At 36.4% G+C, this 23,166-nt stretch overlaps 1 protein-coding gene across 1 annotated transcript in view; it reads left to right on the top strand.

The window, feature by feature from the left end:
* Positions 1 to 23,166, top strand: part of TMPRSS11A (transmembrane serine protease 11A) — a 50,555-nt gene that overhangs the window by 3,713 nt on the left and 23,676 nt on the right. The window contains exons 2-3 of the mRNA XM_039219898.1: positions 9,786 to 9,907; positions 12,402 to 12,520. Of these exons, the coding sequence (XP_039075829.1) occupies positions 9,786 to 9,907; positions 12,402 to 12,520 (241 nt within the window). The remainder of the gene's footprint in view (positions 1 to 9,785; positions 9,908 to 12,401; positions 12,521 to 23,166) is intronic.

Below are 23,166 nucleotides of genomic sequence, written 5' to 3'. Positions count from 1 at the left end.
ATTATCACCCTATTTTAAAGAAAAGGAAAGTTACCCAAGATCTTAGTGACTTTAAACTCAAGCTGTACACACCATCCTATATCCCCAGTACATTCACAGCTGGGCCTGTGAAACATCTTGGGCAATGACAAGAAATTGACCCAGTGGGGATATGGAAATAAGATAAGCAACATTGGAATAATATACTATTAAAGGCTTTCACATTCATGATCACAGTGGTCTGATTACAAATGGGACAGACAGCCTTGAAGTCAGACAGTTAAGGACTTCCTTTCCCTTAGCTCTGGTACCTGTGTTGTTTGCCTTCTGATCTTTACTTTCCTCATTAGTGAGTCTGTGATAAGATAAGAAAGCCTACTCCACAAAGCTGTGTCAAGAATTATATGACATACCTCACATGAAAATTCCTGACCCAGGGTAGGAATTTGATATGTGCTAGAGTCCTTCATTTACTCACTCTATTGCCTCATGTCTCTGGATAGTATTTATTAACACCACTTTACAAGTGGGAAAACCGAAATTCAGAGAAGTTTCATAAACCTCTCAAGATACATGTCAAAAATTAAATGCAAGGACCGAAGCCAAAGTCTTGTGATACTAAAAGGGAGAGGATGGCTGCAGAGGATTTGTCTGGGCAGGTGAAGACTTAAAGGAAAATTTTTAAATCTTTATCTCAGAAAAACTCCCTGTGTTTTGCTTTACTAAACTACTAAACTCCTTTCCTATATCACTACCACACTCACAACACTTCTGATACCAGCTGTGTGGGTTTTTGTCCAAGTGAAATTCCAAGCTTGTAACCATCCTGAAGCTATGTAGGAGCCCACCCAGTTACCCCATTGGAACAAAGGACATTGCTATCACCCAAGAAATTCCAAGGGATCTAAGAGCTCTGTGTCAGGAACCAAGGTTAAAGATCAAACAGAACAAATGATTATCCTGGTGCTCATATCACTTAGGAAATTCCAAAGGATTTAGGAACTCTATGCCAAGAATTGGGACTAAAAATCAATATATTTTTTCTTTTATATCAAAATTTTTAATACTCATTTTTGTTATCTTAATGGAAATTTATTTGTGCAATTTTAAATATTTATAGAAAAGAAGTTTATACTACTTTGTTATTTTCAATCACATGACACAGAGTGAAACAAAAACATTATGGGTTGTACATGAGCTACACAAGGGTAGAATCCATGTCTTATTCACCCATGCTTTTCTAAGCCCTGCACGATGCCTTAAAACAAAATAGAGGCTCAATAAAATAATGTGAAAAAAGAAAGATGGATGGATAGATGGACAGAAGGACAGATAGTTGAATAGACAGACAAACAAAAGGACAAAAGAGGAATAACACAGTAATAACTGATCAATTCTTAGAAGTAGTTTCTTAGGACATATTTATGGTATACAATGCTCTCACCAAGGCATCTGAATACAATTTATTTTTCACACATGCATAGCAGCCAGCCTAGATCTTCACCTCTAACCTGCTAACACATTTTACAAACTTTAACAGGTGGGACTGCATCTTGTGCCAAAAACATGTCAGGACTGTACCAAGCACACACACATAACACACACAAACACCCATGCGCACACACCACATAACGTTTGGTGCTATCTTTTCTAGTAAAGCATAATATTCCATAACAAGTTTCTGTTTTGTTAATCAATCCCTTATTCCCACTTTAATATTGTACTTATAAAATAGCATCTCTGTTTTATTGTCACTCTTGGCCACAGTGGAACACATTTTTTAATTAATACTGCATTAAACATTTGTGGCATATTTTCTAATACCCCTCCTATCTAAGCTCTTTCCTGCAGGGCCATTCCAAGATGATCCTAAAATCTAAAATGCTACTGGTCTCAAAATTACCTATGCATACAATTCTCATAGTAAAATGCCCATTGTCTCAGCATGGCTGATTTCTATCCAGTGTGTAATAATAATAATAATAATAATAATAATAATAGTGATGGTAATTCACATTTATATAGTATTTACTATGGGCTGGTCACTTTACATGAATTAATATACTTACTGCTTTATAAATCCAATGAGGTAGGTGTTAATTTCATTTCCATTTTACAAATGGGAAGACTACAACACAAAAAGGTCAAATACTTTGCTTCAAATGGCAAGACTAGGATGTGAACTCAGGTAATCTGGCTCCAGAAGTGAGTTTCTTATCATTAATGCTATACCATTTCCAATGAGAAGTTAGTTCAATGATAGTGCATTAATTTAAACTAACATGTGACTGCGCTTTACCCCTTGAACCCGAAGTCCAAGTTCAAAACTATTTAAGAAAGGCTTTGCAGCTATAAGCTAGGACCATGAACCTTCATTTTGCCTATATCTGAAGATGCAAGAGAGTTCAATGCCTAACCTCTCAGAATATGGCCAAGGAAAGCCCTCTTACTAAATCAAGACAGGAAGATCTAGAAGGGACAAGAATCTGAAATTAATTTCACTCATTAGGGTTCGGTAGTTGCTAGAGAAAAGACAGAGCTAAAAGACGTTAGACTGAATCCAGTTTAGCAAGCCAGACAGGATTAAGCAGTGAGTGACTGTGCAGGGAAGTGGCAGGAGGTGGGAGTTTCCCTCCACGGGGATGAAGTATCCATGGGGAACCCAGGAAAGGTGTTCTCAATCCCCTTTAGTGTATGCTCTCCTTTTCCAGCCTTAAAATTCTTAGCCATGCTCATTTTTTGCCAGTGTGCCCAATTTCCATCCCTGGGACCAGAGTGAAGACATTTCCTTAGATAGGTGAAGAAGTAGTTTTCTCTTTTCTGGGATCTAATTTTCCTTCCCTGCCACCCCTGAATTCAGTTCAGCTTGAATAATTTCAACATTTTCCAGAGAAAATTTTCTTTGCTCTGGACTCACAGTGGTGTTTTATTCAATTTTGCTCCTCTCCCCATTGTCCCTCCCATATCTGGGAGTTAAACACAGAAGGAAATATCAAAAGTTTTCTTCATTTCTTTTTTTTTTAACCTCCAGACAAGCATTCCATGGAGCATCACAGTGGCATAAATATATCTAGAGCTACATTCTCAAACTTGTGTTCTGTAGAATATTAGAATTTCACAGGGTATCAGTAGATATGATGGGGTTTTTTTAAAACATATATTTGAGGAGCACCTAGGTGGCTCAGTCGGTTGAGTGGCCGACTTCATCTCAGGTCATGGTATCCTGGTTTGTGAGTTCAAGCTCCACATCAGACTCACTGCTCTCAGCCTGTCAGCTCAGAGCCCACTTAGGATCCTCTGTCCCCCTCTCTCTGCCCTTCTCCCACTTGTACTATCTCAAAATAAACAAACACTGAAAAATAAATAAATAAATAAATGTAATTTGAAAAACATTTCAGTTAAATCTGATAAATAGTATTGAAGATTCTGCTAAAAGTCAGAAAATGTATGAGGCACTGGCATTGTATTAGTGAACAGAATATATATACAAAACTAAGACAGAAATATTGTTCATATTTACCTCCATTTAAAACCAGATTCTGAGACTTCTAGAAGTGAGGATGCTCTATAATTTTATTTAACCCACTTTTCCAAACCTATCTGAATATGGGAAACCCCCTTTCCCCCACCACCTGGGAACATTTTTGGAGAAATGCCTCAATGCTGCATATGACTTTCTCTACTATCTTCAATATTTTACACACTTTGGGGTAAGAGGATATTTATACACATAACATTTCCAGAAATAAAATATATGGAGAACTTGTAGCAGTATGAAAAAAGTGTCAAATTAGATAAAAGCCTTCAAAGTTTACAGACAACCCCAAATATTGTTATCATTCTATCAGCCCTACCTCCCCTATGCCTCCTCCAGATGACTTCTGCCACTTTTATAGGAGATTCTATGGGAAGGGAGAGAAAGGAATTCTAACTTTTTGAGAATTCATCAAAGTGTAAAGCCAATAAAAGGAAGATGTGAAAGCAAAATAAATTTCAGACTTAACCACAATGAGGGTGGGTGGTCTCTCTGCTCGATCCTCTACTTTCACTTCCTAAAACTCTTCATTTGCCTTTCACACTGCTTGAAAATACTACACATTATTCATTTGAGTTCATAGGAAGCCTGTTCCAAAAAAACAAACAAACAAACAAACAAAAAAAAACCCCAAAAAAACCATATGAATCACTCTCAGAAAGAAGTTTGATGTGACAAAGAAAAATGGGCTTTTGAGTCACAGGAGCCAAAGTTAGGTTCCAGTTCTGCATACTGTCTTCATAAACAGAGCAAGTTAGTTACTTGTAAAGCGATGATACATAGTTCTACTGAGAAGCATGTTTGGAGGATAAAGTGTGACAATATACCAACAGCTCATACTAAGTCAGCTACATAGTAGCTCTTGTTATCACTTTTAGTAGTAAATGATCATCCTTAAATAGCCACTGTAGAAGAGAGTATGGAGGTTCCTCAAAAAGTTAAAAATAGTTAAAAATAGAAGCATCCTATAATCCAATAATTCCACTCAGGGGTATTTACCCCCAAAATACAAAAACACTAAATTCAAAGGGATACATGCACCTCTATGTTTACTGCAGCATTATTTACAATAGACAAATTATGGAAGTGGCCTAAGTGTCAACTGATAGATGAATAGATAAAGAGGAGGCAGGGGTGCCTGAATGGCTCAGTCAGTTAAGCATCCAACTATTGATTTTGGCTCAGGTCATGATCTCACAGTTAGTGAGATCTAGCCCTATGTCAGGCTCCACACTGACAGCCCAGAGCTTGCTTAGGATTCTGACTCCCTCTCTCTCTGCCCCTCCCTTGCTCGCTCTCTCTCTCTCTCTCTCTCAAAATAAATAAATAATCTTGGGGTGCCTGGGTGGCTTAGTCGGTTAAGCGTCCGACTTTCGCTTAGGTCATGATCTCGCGGTTCGTGGGTTCGAGCCCCGCGTCGGGCTCTGTGCTGACTGCCAGCTCAGAGCCTGGAGCCTGTTTCAGTCTGTGACTCCCTCTCTCTCTGACCCTCCCCTGCTCACGCTGTCTCTCTCTCTCTCCTAGAAATAAATAAAACATTTAAAAAATAAATAAATAAATAATCTTTAAAAATAAAGAAAAGTCACACACATACACATACACACACACACACAGTGGAATATTATTCAGCCATAGAAAAGAATGAAATCTTAGCATTTGCAACAACAAGGATGAAGCTAGAGAGTATCATACTAAGCAAAATACCATACAATTTTATTCATATGTGAAATTTAGAAAACAAAAAAGGAAAAAGAGAGACAGACAGACAGACAAACCAGGAAACAGACTTTTAACTATGGAGAACAAACTGATGGTTACCAGAGGGGAGGTGGGTGGAAGATGGGTGAAACAGGTGAAGGGAATTGAGTACACATACTATGATTAAGTACTTAGTAATGTATGGAAGTGTTGAATTACTGTATTAGATGCCTGAAACTAATATACCACTATATGTTAATTATACTGGAATTAGGGGTGTCTGGATGGCTCAGTTGGTTAAGTGGCCAACTTCAGCTCTGGTCATAATTGCATGGTTCATGAGTCTGAGCCCTGCACTGGGCTCTGTGCTGACAGTTCGGAGCCTGTAGCCTGCTTTGGATTCTGTGTCTCCGTCTCTCTCTGGTCCTCCCTGCTCACTCTCTGTCTCTCAAAAAAATAAATAAATGTTAAAATTTTTTTTAAAATTATACTGGAATTAAAATAAAACACTTAATAAAAAATATTAAATTAAATTAAACAAAATAGTCCCAGAGTGCTCAGATATTCACAGGTCAGAATATATTAGTTCATCACAAATGTTGCCCTTCTGTAGCAAACATCTGACTTTAGTGGGATAAAGAGAATGGCGATTTTCATTGCCAGAAAGAGAATTTGGCACGTTGGCTCTAGAACCACTTTCCTCCAGTGATGATCACCATGCTAGGAAAAGAGCAGCAAAGTTTTCTGCACCAAATGCTGAATTTAGTGCACTTATCACCTTTTTTTCCAGTTACATTAGAAGTTTAGTAGACTAGTAGGTGGCCTGGGAAGTTAACCAATAATTTCTTTTAAAATCAGATAGTATATTTTAAACTTCAAGAAACTGTCATTATGAAGATTTATGGGAACATAACCTGTCAGCAAGTTGGCATTTGAATAATGATACCACATGCATTTACATTTGTATAATGATAACATGTATCTACAAGAAGGCAGAAGACTGATCCTGAAAATGGAAAGACTTAGAGCTTAGAGATAAAATGATAATGGGCATGTAGTTGACTGTAGAGTGAGCCTAAGTTGCTGCCTTCAGGGAAGGCCTTTCTAGAAAAAGGAAAATCCATGTGGATAAAGAGGTCAATGATGTCTTCTGCTGACTCAAAAGTCCTCAGCTTAGAGTTTGGTTACTGAAGAATATCCCAACTCAGATCATTAACAGTTCAAACTGCCCTATATATTCCTCAAGGTGTGTATTTTTCGGTGTGTATTTTTCAATCTACAAACTGCAGAAAGCAAAGTCACAGACTTATTCAAATTATCACATTTTCATCGACATCATTGGAAAAATGATGTCATGCATAAGCCCTTTTAAACACTGAATAATCAAATTTAGTGAAGGTTTCATGAATATGATCAATTGGATTTCATACATATTATAAATTGTGTTACTCTGAATTAAGTATCATCTGTGCTTGCCCCTTTTCTTAAAGGAATGCAGAATGCCGATTAGGTCTTAAACAGGGATTACTTTCAGCTTCCTTTCCATTTCAAGTTCCAAGAGGTTATTTTGTATTCTCCCAAATTTTCAATTGAATAAAATATCCCTTAGTCTTCTTCTAATTGTACATTCAATATAGAATTCCCTTTTAATGAAATAGTTCTCTACCACCACCACAAAAATTAGAAATTAAATATCACATGCTTTCTCTGAAGGCTATAGAGATTTCTGTCCATTTCCCTGAAAGTTTTATTTCCATCTATGATAAATTGTTTTAGATGACCTCTAAGATTCCCATCCCCCACTATACACATTCCTTCTCCCAGACATTCAAGTACTAATCTAGGTGCTACTATGAGGGAATTTTGCAGATATGTATATCTGCAAATTGATATAATTGAGGTCTCAAGTCAGTTGGCTTTAAGATGGGGAGATGGTCCTTAGTGGCTCTACTGTGATCAGGTGACATCTTTGAAAAGGACTGGGCTCTCCGTGGAGAGAGATTCAGGATGTGAGAGATTTGCTGGGAGGCTGATCCTTCACTGTTGGCTGTAGAGATGGAATGGGCCACATGTAAAGAATGTGGGTGGAATCTAGGAGCTGAGAGAGAGAGAGAGAGAGAGAGAGAGGCCTGTGATAGACAGCAAGAGAATAGGGACCCCAGTTCAACTTCAAAGAACTGAGCTATACCTCGAACCTAAGTGAGTTTAGAAAATGATCACAACTGTCAAATGAGATAGCTATCTAACCAACACCTTGATTTCAGCCTTGTGAGATCCTGAGCAGAAAACTCAGCCATGACGTGTACAGAAGTGTGAGCTAATAAGTTAGTATTGCTTTAAGCTGCTAACTTTGTGGTAATTTGCTACCCAGCAATAGAAAATTAATACATCAGTGTTTGTTTTATGGTGCAAGTGAAGCAGGAAAAAAATGCATGGGCCCCATGGTGCAGTGCATCTCTACTTGCAATCAGGCTAGATTCCCAAGGCTTTACTAAGCCTATTTCTTTCCAAATCTGAGGTGATATTATGCAAATAAGTAGCAGGACCTCTCCAGAATGGAAAGTCAATGATGCATATTGGCTTTCATGCATCTTTTGTTCATATTATTCATAAAAGTTGATGCTGACTTGACAGTGTATTCATACAGGATTAAATAGCTGTGACTTTAAACTATAGCTCCTACAGCTTTTGTAATGTAGCATTGTATACCTGTTATTCCCCAGCGGTTCTCTCAAAAGGAGAACCTAACAGCCCTATTTGTTGATCACCATTCCCCCTGCCCAGATGTTCACAGTTCTTTGTATGGGATTTGTAGATATGACTGCCACGGCACTGAAAGCAGTGGACCATTGGTTGTTGAACAAGTCCTTTGCTCAGAGTTCTACCATTCAGTCTATGACAGTGATGTAATCTTCCTGTCATCACTTTGTCCTATTCAGAGAAACTCTGCTGTGATGAGAAGACAGATTTGAAAGCCCTTAATGAGTGAATGAGTGAGTGAATAGATGAATATATAAATAAAGAATCAGTTTAAGAGAAGGCACTCGGTGGAGTGGAAGTCTGGCACTGCAGGAAAAAAAAATGGTGCCCTGGGGGTTAGAAGGCATGACTTTGAGATGACCGCTAGTTCTATTACATCAGAGGTCATTTAATCATCTCTGGGCCTCAGTGTTCTCACCTAGAAAATGTGTTACATTTTACCACATAGTTTCTAAGTTATTCTTAACTTCTGAATTTAGGTTTTAAGCCATTTAATAGGCTCAGCAATGTTACAATCCATAGAGCTGTTTGTTATTAAATTCTGGTGCCTTAGCTCTTGTCCATTGGAAGACATACTGCCTCTCTACAGCCAGCTGTCTAGATTCTTTTTAATCAGTCAATGTACACATTGTCAATATTTTCTATACCCAACAGAATTCAAGCCTCTCAAGCTCCACTAGATTTATTAGGTAAATGTATTGCTTATGCCAAAACTATTACCTTCTTAATTCTTTAGATCAATGTACTTTTATGCTCATATTTACATATAAGTGTGTCAATATTCAAAAACTTTCCTAGAAATCAACCAATATTTATTAAAATTACACTCAGTGCATGGGCTCCTGGTTGACTCAGTTGGTTAAGCATCTGCCTCTTGATTTCAGTTCAGGCCATGATCTCATGGTTTGTGAGATCAAGCCTTGCATCAGGCTCTATGCTGATAGTGTGGAGCCTGCTTGGGATTCTCTATTTTCTCTCTCATTCACACTCTCTGTATCTCTCAAAATAAATAAATAAACATAAAAAAACTTTTTTTAAACATAAAAAATTTTTTAATGAAATAAATAATATAAAAAATAAAATTGCACTCAGTGCAAAGCATTGTACTAAATCTTGTAAAGGAAAAATACATTCTGCCCCCAAAGAGTTTGGTTTATCAACACATACCCACCCAAAGCTAAGTTCTAATGAAAGAGGTAAATAAAGTTGATTATAATAGAAAGCTGTAGAGAAGGAGACTACAAAATGAGTTGGAAGACCAGGACTGTTTTAAACCATTTGACTTTAATCAAGTGTCCTCTCTCTCAGTCTCTATTATTTCATATATAAAGCTGGCCTAATATCTTCCTCTCATGGATTTACAAAATTCCTACTCTTTACCAGGCACCTTATTAAATCTTAATAATAAAAAGATGCACAGTACCAGTCCAGCCCATTCAGGAGTTCACAATTAAGTTTAGTTTAGATTAACATACAGGCAAACAAATACTTGACACAATTAGCACTATTGTGCTAATTAACACTATTCTTGTGTTATTAGCACTATTGTTGCTCAGATAAGTCAGGACTGCCACCACAGAGAGCCAGTGCCTCTAGAAATAAAACCACGAGCAATACTGTACATTCCCAGACCCTGATCTTTTTAACACCTCCCTTCACACCAAGATGACCTTGATGAAAATCGGAAACAAGTGTCTTCTTGCTGGAAAAGGGAGACCAAAGCAACTCGCTGTTATCCAAAGGAGAGCCAGAGAATCAGATACCCTGTAACTGCTACAGTGTAAGAGTAACTGCAGAGTTTTCCTGTTCACAGAGCAGTAGGATTTGGCACCCGGAGCAGAAGTTTAAAACCATGGATGATTGCCCTTCTCATTGTGTTACTACTGACAGTGGTGGCAGTGACCATCGGTCTCCTGGCTCACTTGTTAGCCTCTGGTAGGTAAAAATGATGAATTTCACTCAGCTTGATTTCATTTTTCTGCAAACTTTCATTCGTATATATGAAAATGTAATTTTTTGCAAAAACATTTTTGTACTTGCACTAGCATTTAGAATTTAAAATTTTTTTCACTCATTTTATCTAGAAATAATTATTGAATGTCTATTATATATGAGTACTTTTCTGGCTGACTCAAGATACAGCATTAAGTAAAACAGACCAGTTTCCTATCTCCTTGAAGCTCACAATCTGCTATTATTTTAAGAGTACACAAAAGATCAAAACTGACAACTGAAAGAAGTGCCTGGGTGGCTCAGCCGGTTGAGCAGCTGACTCCTGATTTCCCAGGGTCATGGGATCAACCCCCACACTGAGCTCTGTGCTGAGCATGGAGCCTGCTTAAGAGTCTCCCCCAGGGCACCTGGGTGACTCAGTTGGTTATGTGTCAGACTTCGCTCAAGTCATGATCTCGTGGTTCATGGATTCAAGCTCCACATCAGGCTCTGTTCTGAGAGCTCAGACCCTAGAGCCTGCTTCTGATTCTGTGTCTCCTTCTCTCTCTGCCCCTCCCTTGTTCATGCTCTGTCTTTCTGTCTCTCTCAAAAATAAATAAATATTAAAAAAACTTTTAAGATTCTCTTTCTCTTTCTGCCCCTCTCCCCTACTCACACATTCTTTTCTCATTCTCTCTAAAAAGATTTTTAAAAAATTAAAAAGCAGTAACAAATCTACTGGTAATCATAAGCAACTCTAATCATTCAAGTGGAAAACTATGATAAATTATTTATTCAATTAATTATTAAAATTGGCTCATTTATTCATCATTCTGTCCACCAACATTTCAAAGGCCAAAGAAAAACACATGTTCAATGAAATAATGAATTTTGAAATAACTGGTAAGCTATAAATATTACTTATTTTTGGAGAAAATTTTATTCTTTCCTAAATGATATTCAGGTATTTTTTAATTGCCTGATATATTTATAATCACACAAACAATGCATTTGAGAACTCTTTTTAAATTGTATCTTTCTCTTCATAGACTGCAAGGTGTTAACATTTTTTGACAAATCTCCAAAGTGTCACTCACACAGATGTGTATGATAAAACAACTAGCTCAAGCCTCTTACTTGAATGGTCTCACCTATTGTCATCTTCCTCAGACTTGAGGTGGGGAAAGTGGGAAGGAGAAAATCTATTATGATCTTTAAAAGTTTTAAGAGCACAGTTCTGGGCTTTCTATGACAACCCCACCTGTAGTTTATGCTAATGGCAAAAGATTCTCAGGTCATTAAATTTGACCACACAAAAGACCCTTTATTATGACTATAATGTTTGATAATGGTATGGATTATATAGATAAGTATTAAGGGGACCAAAATAAAAAGCACTACAGAGCCCAGCAATTTCACACCTAGAAAATGTATCATTCTGAGTTTTTCCTAGGTCCGTAGCTGGGAAACCCAATGTGCCCACTGTGTCCTTCCTAAGCCTGGCTCCCTAAGGAGAGATGCTATTCTGAGGTTGCTCCATTCTCTGTCTTTAACTCTTTGTAAATTTCTTGCTCCCCACCCCCAGAAGGTCATACTCCTAAGATTAACAGATTTCTTTTTATAAATATATACATTTTTTATTTATTTCTAGGAGAGAGAGAGACAGCGTGAGCAGGGGAGGGTCAGAGAGAGAGGGAGACACAGACTCTGAAACAGGCTCCAGGCTCTGAGCTGGCAGTCAGCACAGAGCCCGACGCGGGGCTCGAACCCACGAACCCACGAACCGCGAGATCATGACCTAAGCGAAAGTCGGACGCTTAACCGACTAAGCCACCCAGGCGCCCCTAAGATTACCAGATTTCTTAGGAGTCTCCACTGCTCTCTGTTTTCTTACCTTTCCCAGCAGCCAAGTAGAGATCGGCTTGATTCACCCCAGTTACACTGTTCTTATCTCCTACCTCTGACAGTTTTTCCGTTTCTTTTCCTGTCTTTCTAACTTTGCCTGGCTCTCCCATTACAAATCAAAACTCACAAGGTAACTCATTTACATCTACTTCTAGCAGAGTATGAGGTGGTATACATTTCACCTCAGCAAGGGACAATATAGGAATTGAATGTTTCAGCTCTAGAGCTGGGCTGTCTAGGCTTTACCTCAGGCCACTTACCAGTTGTATATCACACAGCAAGTTACATACACCTCTGTACCTCACTTTCTTCACCTGTGAAATGTAGGTGACACCAATCTTAGGGAGGTAGAGTAAGAACCAAAAGAATTAATATATACAAAGTGACCAGAACAGTGTTTGGCAACATAGTACACACTCAATAAATACCAGCTATTATTAACATAAAAATTATTATTTTCATTATATTTATTAAGAAGATAAATTAGAAAAAATCTCAACAATAATTCAAGACTCTATACTAGCCCCATTATATTTGTGTCTTAGATCCTGAAATCTAATTTGTAATTTCCTACTTTTCCTTTTTATCACAGGACAGAAAATGGAGTATTATCATGGCACATTTAAAATTTCAGATCTACAAGTCAGTAGTAATTCTGGACAAAACAACATATACCACCTTAAGGACTTAAGGGAGATGAGTGAGAATTTGGTAAGTCAGATGATATTCTTTCTGTTGTAAAATAATGCTGAAGAAAAGGATTTGTGGATCATTTCCCTCAATATTTCTCAAGACTATTTTCAGAACACTTGCATCAAAATCACTTTGAAGATTCCTAGGCCCCACTCCAGACCCACTGAATCGGTGTCTACTGGGATAGGTAGGCAGGGATGGGAAGAGAAGGCCATCTCCACTCTAATAAACAGTGATTATAATAAACCACTCTTTGTAACTCAGCCATCTCATCTAAAGGTGAGAGAATTGGGGCATCTGGGTGGCTTAGTTGGTTAAGTGTCCAATTCTTGATTTCAGCTCAAGTCATGATCCCAAGGTCATAGTATGAAGTCCCATGTCAGGCTCTACACTGAGCCTGGAGCCTGCTTAAGATTTTCTCTCTTTCTCCCTCTGCCCTTCTCTCCTACTTGCAATAGATAGATAGATAGATAGATAGATAGATAGATAGATAGATAGATGATAGATAGATGATAGATAGATAGATAGATAAATAAACAAATAAATAAATGGAAGTGAACAAATGCAGAGGTACATTTATGATAGTAACTGTGTTTGAAAGTGGACTTTTAAGTTTCAGTAAATCATGCATTTCTAGCAGTGAAGGAGCCTCAGGTGCAAAGGCTGAGTTAGGTAATGACACATTACAGTCAGAGCACATGCAAGGCCCTTCCATGGCTGTCATTATTTATTACTCTCATTTTTTCACACAACACACCCCCATCCACCTTCCTCTGCAGGTAGCCCTTCTTTGTTTCATATGTATTCTTTTGTTTGTATTCATTCCTGTAAAAATGCTTTTTGTTGTTCTGTGTGAACATGCTTTTAATTTATTCTTTGTGTTACAAATCATTTGTCTTAGTCAGTTTGGGCTACTATTACAAAGTACCAGACAATGAGTGGCTTATCAGAAACTGATTTCTCAAAGTTCTGGAGGCTGGAGGTCTGAGATCAGGGAACAGCCTCCTCAGGTTCTGGTAAGGACCCTTTCTCAGGTTGCAGACTGCAGATTTCTCGGTGTATCCCCACATAGTGGAGAACAGACATAAAAAGCTCTCTGGGTCTCATGATAAGGGCACCAACCCCACTCATGACCTAATCACTTCTCAAAGGCCCCACCTCCTATACCATTACATTGAGGGTCAGCATTTAAACATATAAATTTGGGGGTGGGAAATAAACAGTCCATGGCATCACTTTTTGTTTATACCTTTTTACTCAGAAATTTTTTAAAGCTCTATCCATGTTGCTAAATGTACACCTAATTCATTGCTATTGGCTACTACATAATGGTTTATAGTGTGTTTCTGCTATATTTTATCTTCTGCCTATCATCCCAAGAAATGCTGCACTAAATAACCTCCTACTTGTCCCCCCTATGGATCTGTGCAAGCTCTACGAGCAGAATTACTGGGTCACTGGGTGTGTATACACTTAATTTGATTAATTGGTGTGGATTGCTCTTCAGAATAGCTGACCCAGTGTCCACGCCCATCTGCAGTGCATAAGGATTCCTATGTCCCTATATCTTTGCCAACACTTGGTATTATTTGGTTTGCTGATTTCTGCCAGCCTAACAGGCAATAAGTTATATATTTTGTGATTTAATTTACATTTTTCTAATTATTAATGAGTTTGTACTTTATTAAATATGCTTGTTAGCTTTTTGAATTTTCATTTTTATAAATTGCTTGTAGCTATTCTTTATGTGTTTTTCTATTATTTTGTTTTGTTAGTGTTATTTTCCAGGAGTTCCTTATATTTCCTAGATATGAACAGTTTGCTGGTTGAGGAAATTATAATTATCCATTCTCTCTTCTATTAATCTGGACCATGTTGTTCTTCATGAAATAGAAATCCATAATATTGAAATAATCATCTTCATCTATTTTCTTTGTCTTATGTTTGTTTTTAAAGGTTTTTTTAAAAGAAGGCATTCCCTCTTTCTTTTTTTTCCTTTCATAGTTTATTGTCAAGTTGGTTTCCATATAACACCCAGTGCTCATCCAAGCAAGTGCCCTTCTCCGTGCCCATCACTCCCCTTCCCTTCTCCCTGACCCCTTCAGTTTGTTCTCAGTATTCAAGAGTCTCTCATGGTTAGACTTTCCCTCTTTCTAAGTCATAAAAATATTTTACTATATTTTCTTCATTTAAGTTTATAATTTTACCTTTTACACTAAGTCCTCAATGTATCTAAAGGCCACCTTTCTGTGTGATGTTAGGTAGGAACCCAGGATTTACTCTCCATATAAGTTTTCCCAATTTAACTAAACAACCTTTTTTCCCAATGGTATGGTTGTTCAGGTCTACATTTCTTTGCACCTGAATCTTGTAGAAAAGGAAACATGATCTTTCTCCTCAAATTGCTTCTAATCTCTTTGGAGAGATGAGAGTAACACACATGAAACTGAACAGCATGACACAATTAAAGACTAAATTGTATGTTGTGGACCGAAAGGGCAGAAGAACTTCAAAGAAAAGGAAATTCAACCTAATTTCCCATGGTCAGGAAAGGCTTTGTATTATTTAGCCCTGTTTAAATGAAACAAGTGTCCTTTTTCCTCCACTCACCACCAAGTTAAACTTTAGAAGAATTGTGTGAGTGATTCATGCCTCATCCTGAGCCACTCCTGTTAATTGTTGCTAAATCCCAATGAATGAAACCAGATTTTTCTCTCTGCCCTATCTGGGTGCTACTTAGACAGCCAAGAAAGACAGGTTACAGGTCCTGTTCTTCCTCATAATTTGGGATTTACTGATTTGAATGCAAACGGAGATGCAAAAGTAAAATGAGTTCATGCTCAGACACTGCTAAAAAGACTTCAGTAACCAGACACCACTAATTCATGACACTCCCAAATAGGTAGGTCACTTTCTTTATTATTATAAGTTTGGTTAGGATCACTGGTTGATGTAGTAATTCATTTGAAGAAAAATATTTCAGAAATATCAAGAAGTATTTTTAAACTACAGGGTCATTACAGATGTGAAAGTCATAGGCTTGTAATACCATAACAATAGCTAACATGTATTGAATGCTAAGCACTCCACTAAAGCACCTTATCTGTATTTTAGTTAATTCTCAAAAACAACTTTGTGAGGTAAGTCCAATTACTATATCAATTTTACAGATGAGAAAATCAATATCATACAGCTAGTAAATGTAGCTAGTAAATGATTACATGTTCTTAATAAACTTCCGTCATCCATAAGAATCATCTGTGTGATTTTACTTCCCTTTACTATCAGACAAAATTCCAGAAATCAAGTAATTATCCCTGGTACATTAGTCTATTTCAATTACACTGTCATCATGGGCCAGTGACCATCATCTCATTAAAAATGGCAACAGTTGGGAAGTTTCTTAGGGATGTCTCCCCATTAAAAAACACTGCCCCTGTGCCCAAGGAACACCCAGGGACACTAGAAAAGGGTCTAAAATGATCCTCAAAATATCCTTAATGCTATGTGTCTAGAATTGTAGAAAAAAGGAACTTGGAAACAGAAAGAGATAAACAAGTTAGAAACACTCTCTGAAGGAATTAGAAAACAAAAGTGAGAGATTGGGCTCTGATCAACATTGAAGCAGGAAGTGCTTCTACTGAGAAAAATTAGTTGAGATAAATTTAAACTTAGCAAAGATATCAGTCCTAAAGTTTGGAGTCACAGAAGGTAAAAAAAGTAAAAGATGCTCCGTGCTTGGTGTAGGGTTGTGGCCCTGTGCCTAGAGAGAGAAAATTGGATTTGGAAAATTTGAGAAAACTAAGCAGACATTATCAAGAAGCTTCATGTTCAGAGTTTAGAAAAACTGAATGGACAGTATGGCCAAGTCCTTTCCTGAGAACACAGACTTAAATTTATTTTGAAGTTAAAGGTTAGGCATATTTAAAAGAGGAAGATGTGTGATATCTCTACCTTAACTTGAATCCTTGAAGAAAAAGATAATTGTTGTATATTTCATGTCTAATCTGCAATGTAACACTGCAAAGGAGGCATTATTATCCACACTTTAGGGATAAGGGAACTAAGGCTCTGAGTTCAGGTCCACAATCAGTAAATGACAGAGGAGAGATTTAAAGCCATATAGATAATTTGAATATGTGTTCTTCCCGCTAAATTGTTCGATTGACTTGTCAGGAAGAAACTCAGCTAAGATAGGAAGCTCAATTCTATGTCAATGCTCCCATTTAATATTTAAATTTGTAAAGATTATAAACCCCAGATGCTGTGCTAGATAACTTACACAACACATTGGGTTTACTTGTTATATAACAAACCCTCTTCTTCCATAGTCTCCTCACTTCCCTGTTCAGTTTTTGTCCAGCTTTATTGAAACACAATTTACAGATAACATTGTGTCAGTTTACAGTGTAAAGCATGTTGATTTGATATATTGCAAAATGATGATCACTGTAACACTTTCATCATGTCACATAATTACTATTTCTTTTTTTGTGGTGAGAACATTTCACATCTTATTCTCTTAGCAACATTCAAGCGGCATTCAGTATTATGAGTTATAATATCCATGCTGTACATTAGATCCTATAATTTATTCATCTTATAACTGGAAGTTTATACCCTAATTTAATCAACATCACCCTGCTTCTCCCATCCATCCCCCTCAGCCTTGGTAACCACAATTCTACTCTGTTTCTATGAAATCACCTTTTTAGACTCATATATAAGTGATATCTTACAGTATTTGCCTTTGCCTGACTTATTTCATTTAGCATCATGCCCTCAAGGTCCATCCATATTGTCCTAAATAGCAGTATTTCCTTCTTTCTTGTGGTTGAATAATATTCCATCATATGTATATACATCCTGTGTGTGTGTGTGTGTGTGTACCACAATTTCTTTATCCGTTTATCCACTGAAAGACACTCAGTTAAGACTCTTAACTATTGTGAATAATGCTACAATGAACATGGGAGTGCAGATATTTCTTCTGTATCTTTGCTTTCATTTACTTTACATATATACCCAGAAGTATGATTACTGGGGCATACTGTAGTTCTATTTTTAATTTTTTGAGATATTTGTAGAGTGATTATGATAGTGGTTGTACCAATTTACATTCTTCAAAAAGTACAGAAGGGACTGCGTCCTCTCCAACACTTGTTATCTCTTGTCTTTTTGATGATAGCCATTCTAAAAGATGTAAGATGATCTCTCATTGGATTTTGATTTGCATTTCCCTGATTATTAATTATGCTAAGTCCCTATTCATGTACTTGTTGACCATTTTTGCTATGCCTTCTGTGGAGAAATGTCTATTCAGATCTTATACACATTTTTAATCAGATATTTTTGAGTTGTATAAGTTCTTTCTATACGGTGGATGTTAACCCTTTATCAGATATATGACTGCAAATATTTTCTCACATTCTATAGGTTGCTTTTTCATTGTGTTGATGACTTCCTTTGATGTGCAGGAGCTTTTTAGTTTGATGGAGTCCCACTTACTAATTTTTGCTTTTGTTGCTTATGCTTTTGGTATCATATTCAAATAGTTGTTGCCCCAATCAATGCCAAGAAACTTTTTGCTCTATTTTCTTCTAGAAGTTTTATGGTTTCAAGTCTTATGTTTAAATCTTTAATCTTTAATTTTGAATTATTTTTGAGAATGTGTAAAGAGGTCCTATTTCATTCTTCTGCATGTGGTTATCCAGTTTTCCAACACTATATATTGAAGATATCCTTTCCCAATTGAGTATTCTTGGCTGCCTTGTTAAATATTAGCTGGTCATATATGTAAGGGTTTACTTCTGGGCTCCTGATTCTTTTCCATTTGTTTATGTTCCTGTTATTAAATCAGTACCAGCTCTTTTGATTATTATAACTTTGTATTAGAATTTGAAATCAAGAAGTGAAATCAGGAAGTGGCTTTGTTCTTCTTACTCAAGACTATCTGGCTATTCAGCATCTTTTGTGGTTCCACACAAATTTTAGGATTTTTTTCTATTTCTGTGAGAAATGCCACTAGAATTTTAATACAGATTGTATTGTTCTATAGATGCTTTTGCATTTTAACAACATTAATTTTTCCAGTCCGTGAACATAGAATATCTCTCACTTATTTTTATCTTCATTCATCAAAGTGTTATAGTTTTCAGTGTAGGGATCTTTCACTTCCTTGGTTAAATTTATTCCTAAGTATTTTATTATTTTTGATGCTATTGTTAATGGGATTATTTACTTTATTTCTTTTTCAGATATTTCATTGTTAATATATAGAAATGCAGCCATTTTCTGTATGTTGATTTTGTATCCTGCAACTTTACTGAATTCATTGATTATTTATGAGTTTTTTTGGTGGAATCTTTAGGATTTTCTCCATATCAGATCATATATCTGCAAATAAAGACAATTTATTCCTTTCTAATTTGGATACCTTTTATTTCTGTTTCCTGCTTGATTGCTCTGGCTAGAACTTCAGTACAGTGTTGAATAGGAGTGGTGAGAGTGGGCATCGTAGGTATTTTGTTTCTGATCTTAGAGTGGAAGATTTCAACCTTTTCCTGTGGTATATTGTATAGTCTGTGGGCTTGCCATAGATGGCTTTTATTATATTGAGGTATGTTCTTTCTATATACAACTTGCTGAGTGTTTTTATCATGAAAGGGTGTGGTATTTGTCAAATGATCTTTCGGCATCTATTGAGATAATCATAATGATTTTTATCTTTCATTCTATTAATGTGTGTATTACATTTATTGATTTGTGTATGTTGAAGCATCCTTATACAACAGGAATAAATATTGCTTGACCATAGTGTGTGATCCTTTTAATCTATTGTTGAATTTGATTCACTAATTTTGTTGAGATTTTTGGATCTATGTTCATCAGTGATTTTAGCCTGTAGTTTTCTTTTCCTATAGTGTCCTTATCTGGCTTTGTATGAGAATAATGCTTACCTTGTAAAATGAATGTGGGAGTGTTCCTTCCTCTTCCATTTTTTTTGGAAGATTTTGGGAAGAATTGGCATTAATTCTTCTTTAAATGTTTGGTAGAATTCATTAGTGAAAGCATCTGGTCCTGGATTTTTATGTATTGGAGAGTTTTGATTCCTGATTCAACCTCCTTACCCTTTATTGATCTGTTCACATTTTTTATTTCTTCATGATGTAGTCTTGGTAGGTTGTATATTTCCAGGAATTTATCCATTTATTCTAGGTTATCCAATTTGTTAGTATACGAATGTTCACAGTAGTCCCTTATGATCCTTTGTCTTTTTGTAGTATCAGTTGTAATATTTTTTCTTTCATTTTCTGATTTTATTTGAGTCTTCTTTTTTTCCCCTTAGTTTAGCCAAAGGTTTTGTCAATTTTGTTTACCTTTTCAAAAAAAACAACTCTTAAGGTTTTTTAAAAAATATTTTCTACTGTCTTTTAGTCTCTATCTCATTTATTTCCACTCTGATCTTTGTTATTTCCTTCTGCTAATGCTGAGCTTAGTTTGTTCCTCTACTTCTTTTCTTAAATTTTAATTCCAGTATAGTTAACATAGTGTTATATTAGTTTCAGGTGCACAGTAGTTTTTCCTTCTTTTTCTAGTTCCTTGAGATATGAAGTTAGATTGTTTATTTAAGATCTTTTATCCTAATGTAGGCATTTATCACTGTGAGCATCCATCTTACAGCTCTTTTGCAGCATCCCATACTTTTCACATGCATTTTCATTTTCATTTGCTTCAAGATTTTTTTTAATTTCCCTTTTGATTTTCCTCTAACTCATTGGCTATTGAAAAGTATGTTGCTTAATTTCCACATATTTGTGAATTTTCTAGCTTTCCTTCAGTTATCAACTTCTAGTTTTATACCATTGTAGTCACAGAAGATAGTATGATTTCAGTAATCTTAAATATTTGCTAAGACTTGTTTTGTAACCTATAAAGAGCTACCCTAAAGAATGTTCTGTGTGTGCTTGAGAAAATTGTGTATCCTCTTGTTGTTGGGTGGAATGTTCTATATATGTCTGTTAAGTCCATTTGCTCTAAAAAATGGAAAGGTCTAAGGTTTATTTGTTGATTTTCTGTCTGGATGATCTATCCACTGCTAAAAATGCAGTATTAAGGTCCTCTACTATTATTATATTATTGTCTATTTCTCTCTTCAGATATGTCAGTATTTGCTTAATTTATTAAGGTACTCTGATGTTAGGTACAATATTTATAATGGTTCTATCTTCTGAATGAGTTGACTATTTTATCATTATATAATGACCTTCTTTGTCTCGTTACCAGTTTTAGCTTGTTTACTTGCCTGTATCAGTTTTTGAGGAGGAAGACAACAGAAAAACAACTACAATAGAGGAAAGACGTTGATGGAAATATCTGCATATATGTATTTAGTGTAAACAGCCTATAATTGGAGGGGAAATATGGATGGTTGTTTTCTGAGATGAGTTTTTTGAGAAAGGAAGCAATACGAACCATCTCTAAACTTCTTGATAAAGTTGTGAATATAGCACCATCTTCACTCTACTGGAAAATCTATTTAGATTATTGTTCATCATTCAAGAACTGTAGGAGAGTCTAAGAGTAATGATTCATATCTTCTCTCTCTCTCTTTCTCACAGAATAATCAGATTTAGAGATTTCAAGGACAACACACCTGGAGAGGACAGGAACCTCCTAAAGAACTGATCTTTCCTTGCCTCAGGCATTCTGGTTTAAATATCTTTAGTACAATGTTAAGTAGACACAAATTATGTATTTTTCTCTTATGGTATACTGAAAGTTAATAATTTATCCTTTATCACCCTTAATTGCAACCATTTTAATTTATTGAACTTGCCTCTCGATCTCAGGAATATAAACCAATTTGGAATAAGGTTATCCAATATATTGCTACTTCCTATGTGTGATTAGACAGTCACAGATGTCCATCTGTTTCTTTCTCACATTCTACAAGGAAACACTGAGGAAGGACTGGTATAGTCAAAGAAATAACTTTGATAATATCATATAATGTCACAATCTATTTGCTGATATTATTACCCTCTGGTTTGGAGTAATCAGAAAGTCATACTTCCATGGCACTCCAGCCGCACAACCACAGACTATTTATGACACTGGATCCAACTGCCGTCTCTAATAGACACAGCACTGGGTTCACAGGTGTGGGATTTTTTTTTTTTTTTTAAAGGATTTTTGTGAACACAAAGTGATGTGATACCCCAAAAGCCACCAACCTTCAGAATCCTGTAGATACCATGCCTACTCATGTTGGCCGTGCCCTACGTAGGTTTAGAAAAATTATTCATAGCTTATTTTCTTATTCTTGGGTTGTACCCAAGATCTAGAATTTTAAATAGATACAACTTTTAAAAATTGCAGTAAGAACTATCAAGATTAAATCTTAATTTTAAAGAGCAAAGAAAACAGACTGCCTTTGGAGAGAGCTATAAACAGTTTCCTGATCTTGTACATGCTCCCTACTACACACCAGTGAATAGGGGCTTTTTTTAAATTTGTTTTTTATTTATTTTTTAAAGTTTATATTTATTTTGAGAGAGTAAGAGAGCATGTGAAAGTGGGGGAGGGGCAGAGAGAAAGGGAGAGAGAGAATCCCAAGCAGGCTCCACATTGTCAATGCAGACCCCAATGCAAGGCTCCAACCTATGAACCTTGCGATCATGACCTCAGATGCTTAATGGACTGAGCCGCCCAAGTGCCCAAGTAGGGGCTTTTAGTAAAAACACACTTGTGTGCTCATCCCAAGTTCAACTGGCTCATTGCTTTTCACCTTGGGCAAGTTACCTCCTCATCTTTGTAATGCAGATAATATAGTATTCGCCTCAGAGGGTTGAGGAAAAAAGCAAAGGAGCTCATAAATACAGTGGAGTTTGTGCTGGTTGTACAGGCGATCCACAACAGTGATGACTATTCCTCCTACTGTATCTATTGTAGTCTCACCAGGGAGGGGCTTTCCCCAAGCAATGAAATTACCTGAAAATGTCCATAACACGAAAGAATTCCCATCAGCAATACATAGTCAATTTGCATTTTTTTCCAGAAGCATTGATCTAAATCTGATGAAAAGCTCACTGAAAACTCTTGGAAGTTTCCTTTTAATTGTAAGGCTTTCTGATAAATTCTCACTTTCTTTCATTCATTCATTCAACAAAAACATGCTACATTTCTACATAGTATGGAGTTAGAAAAGATGAATCACCACACTTCTCCATAAAGCGTTTGCAGTTTAATAAAGGAGATAATATACTTGCATAGATAGCTATATTAAGGGAATAGTAAAAGGTATAAGATGGATAAGAAAAATTATCACAGAAAGAGGAAAGATTACTCTGAGGTTCAAGGAATAACCACAAAGAAGGTATTATCTGAAATAGACATTGAAGGAGAGTTGTGATTCAGACAAGCAGAGCCAGCAGAATGGAGGAGGGTGCTATAGATTCAATGAATAGCCTGAGAAAGGCAAGTACAAGGGCCAGGGCTGACAGGTACAGGTGGTTGAAGACTAGACAGATGAACAACAGAAGGGGAGGCCCTTGAATATCTGACTCTGTGACCAGAGGCCCAAATGAATTGTGCTTTACTCTCTCTTTGTACATAGAGTTCAGCCCTTGTAGCAAGGCAATTTCAATTAAGTCTTACTTAAG

This window comes from Hyaena hyaena, unplaced genomic scaffold (genome assembly GCF_003009895.1).
Source record: "Hyaena hyaena isolate Hyena2069 unplaced genomic scaffold, ASM300989v1 scaffold_846, whole genome shotgun sequence".
NCBI lineage: Eukaryota > Metazoa > Chordata > Mammalia > Carnivora > Hyaenidae > Hyaena > Hyaena hyaena.
This window is presented reverse-complemented; position numbering and strand designations above follow the sequence as displayed.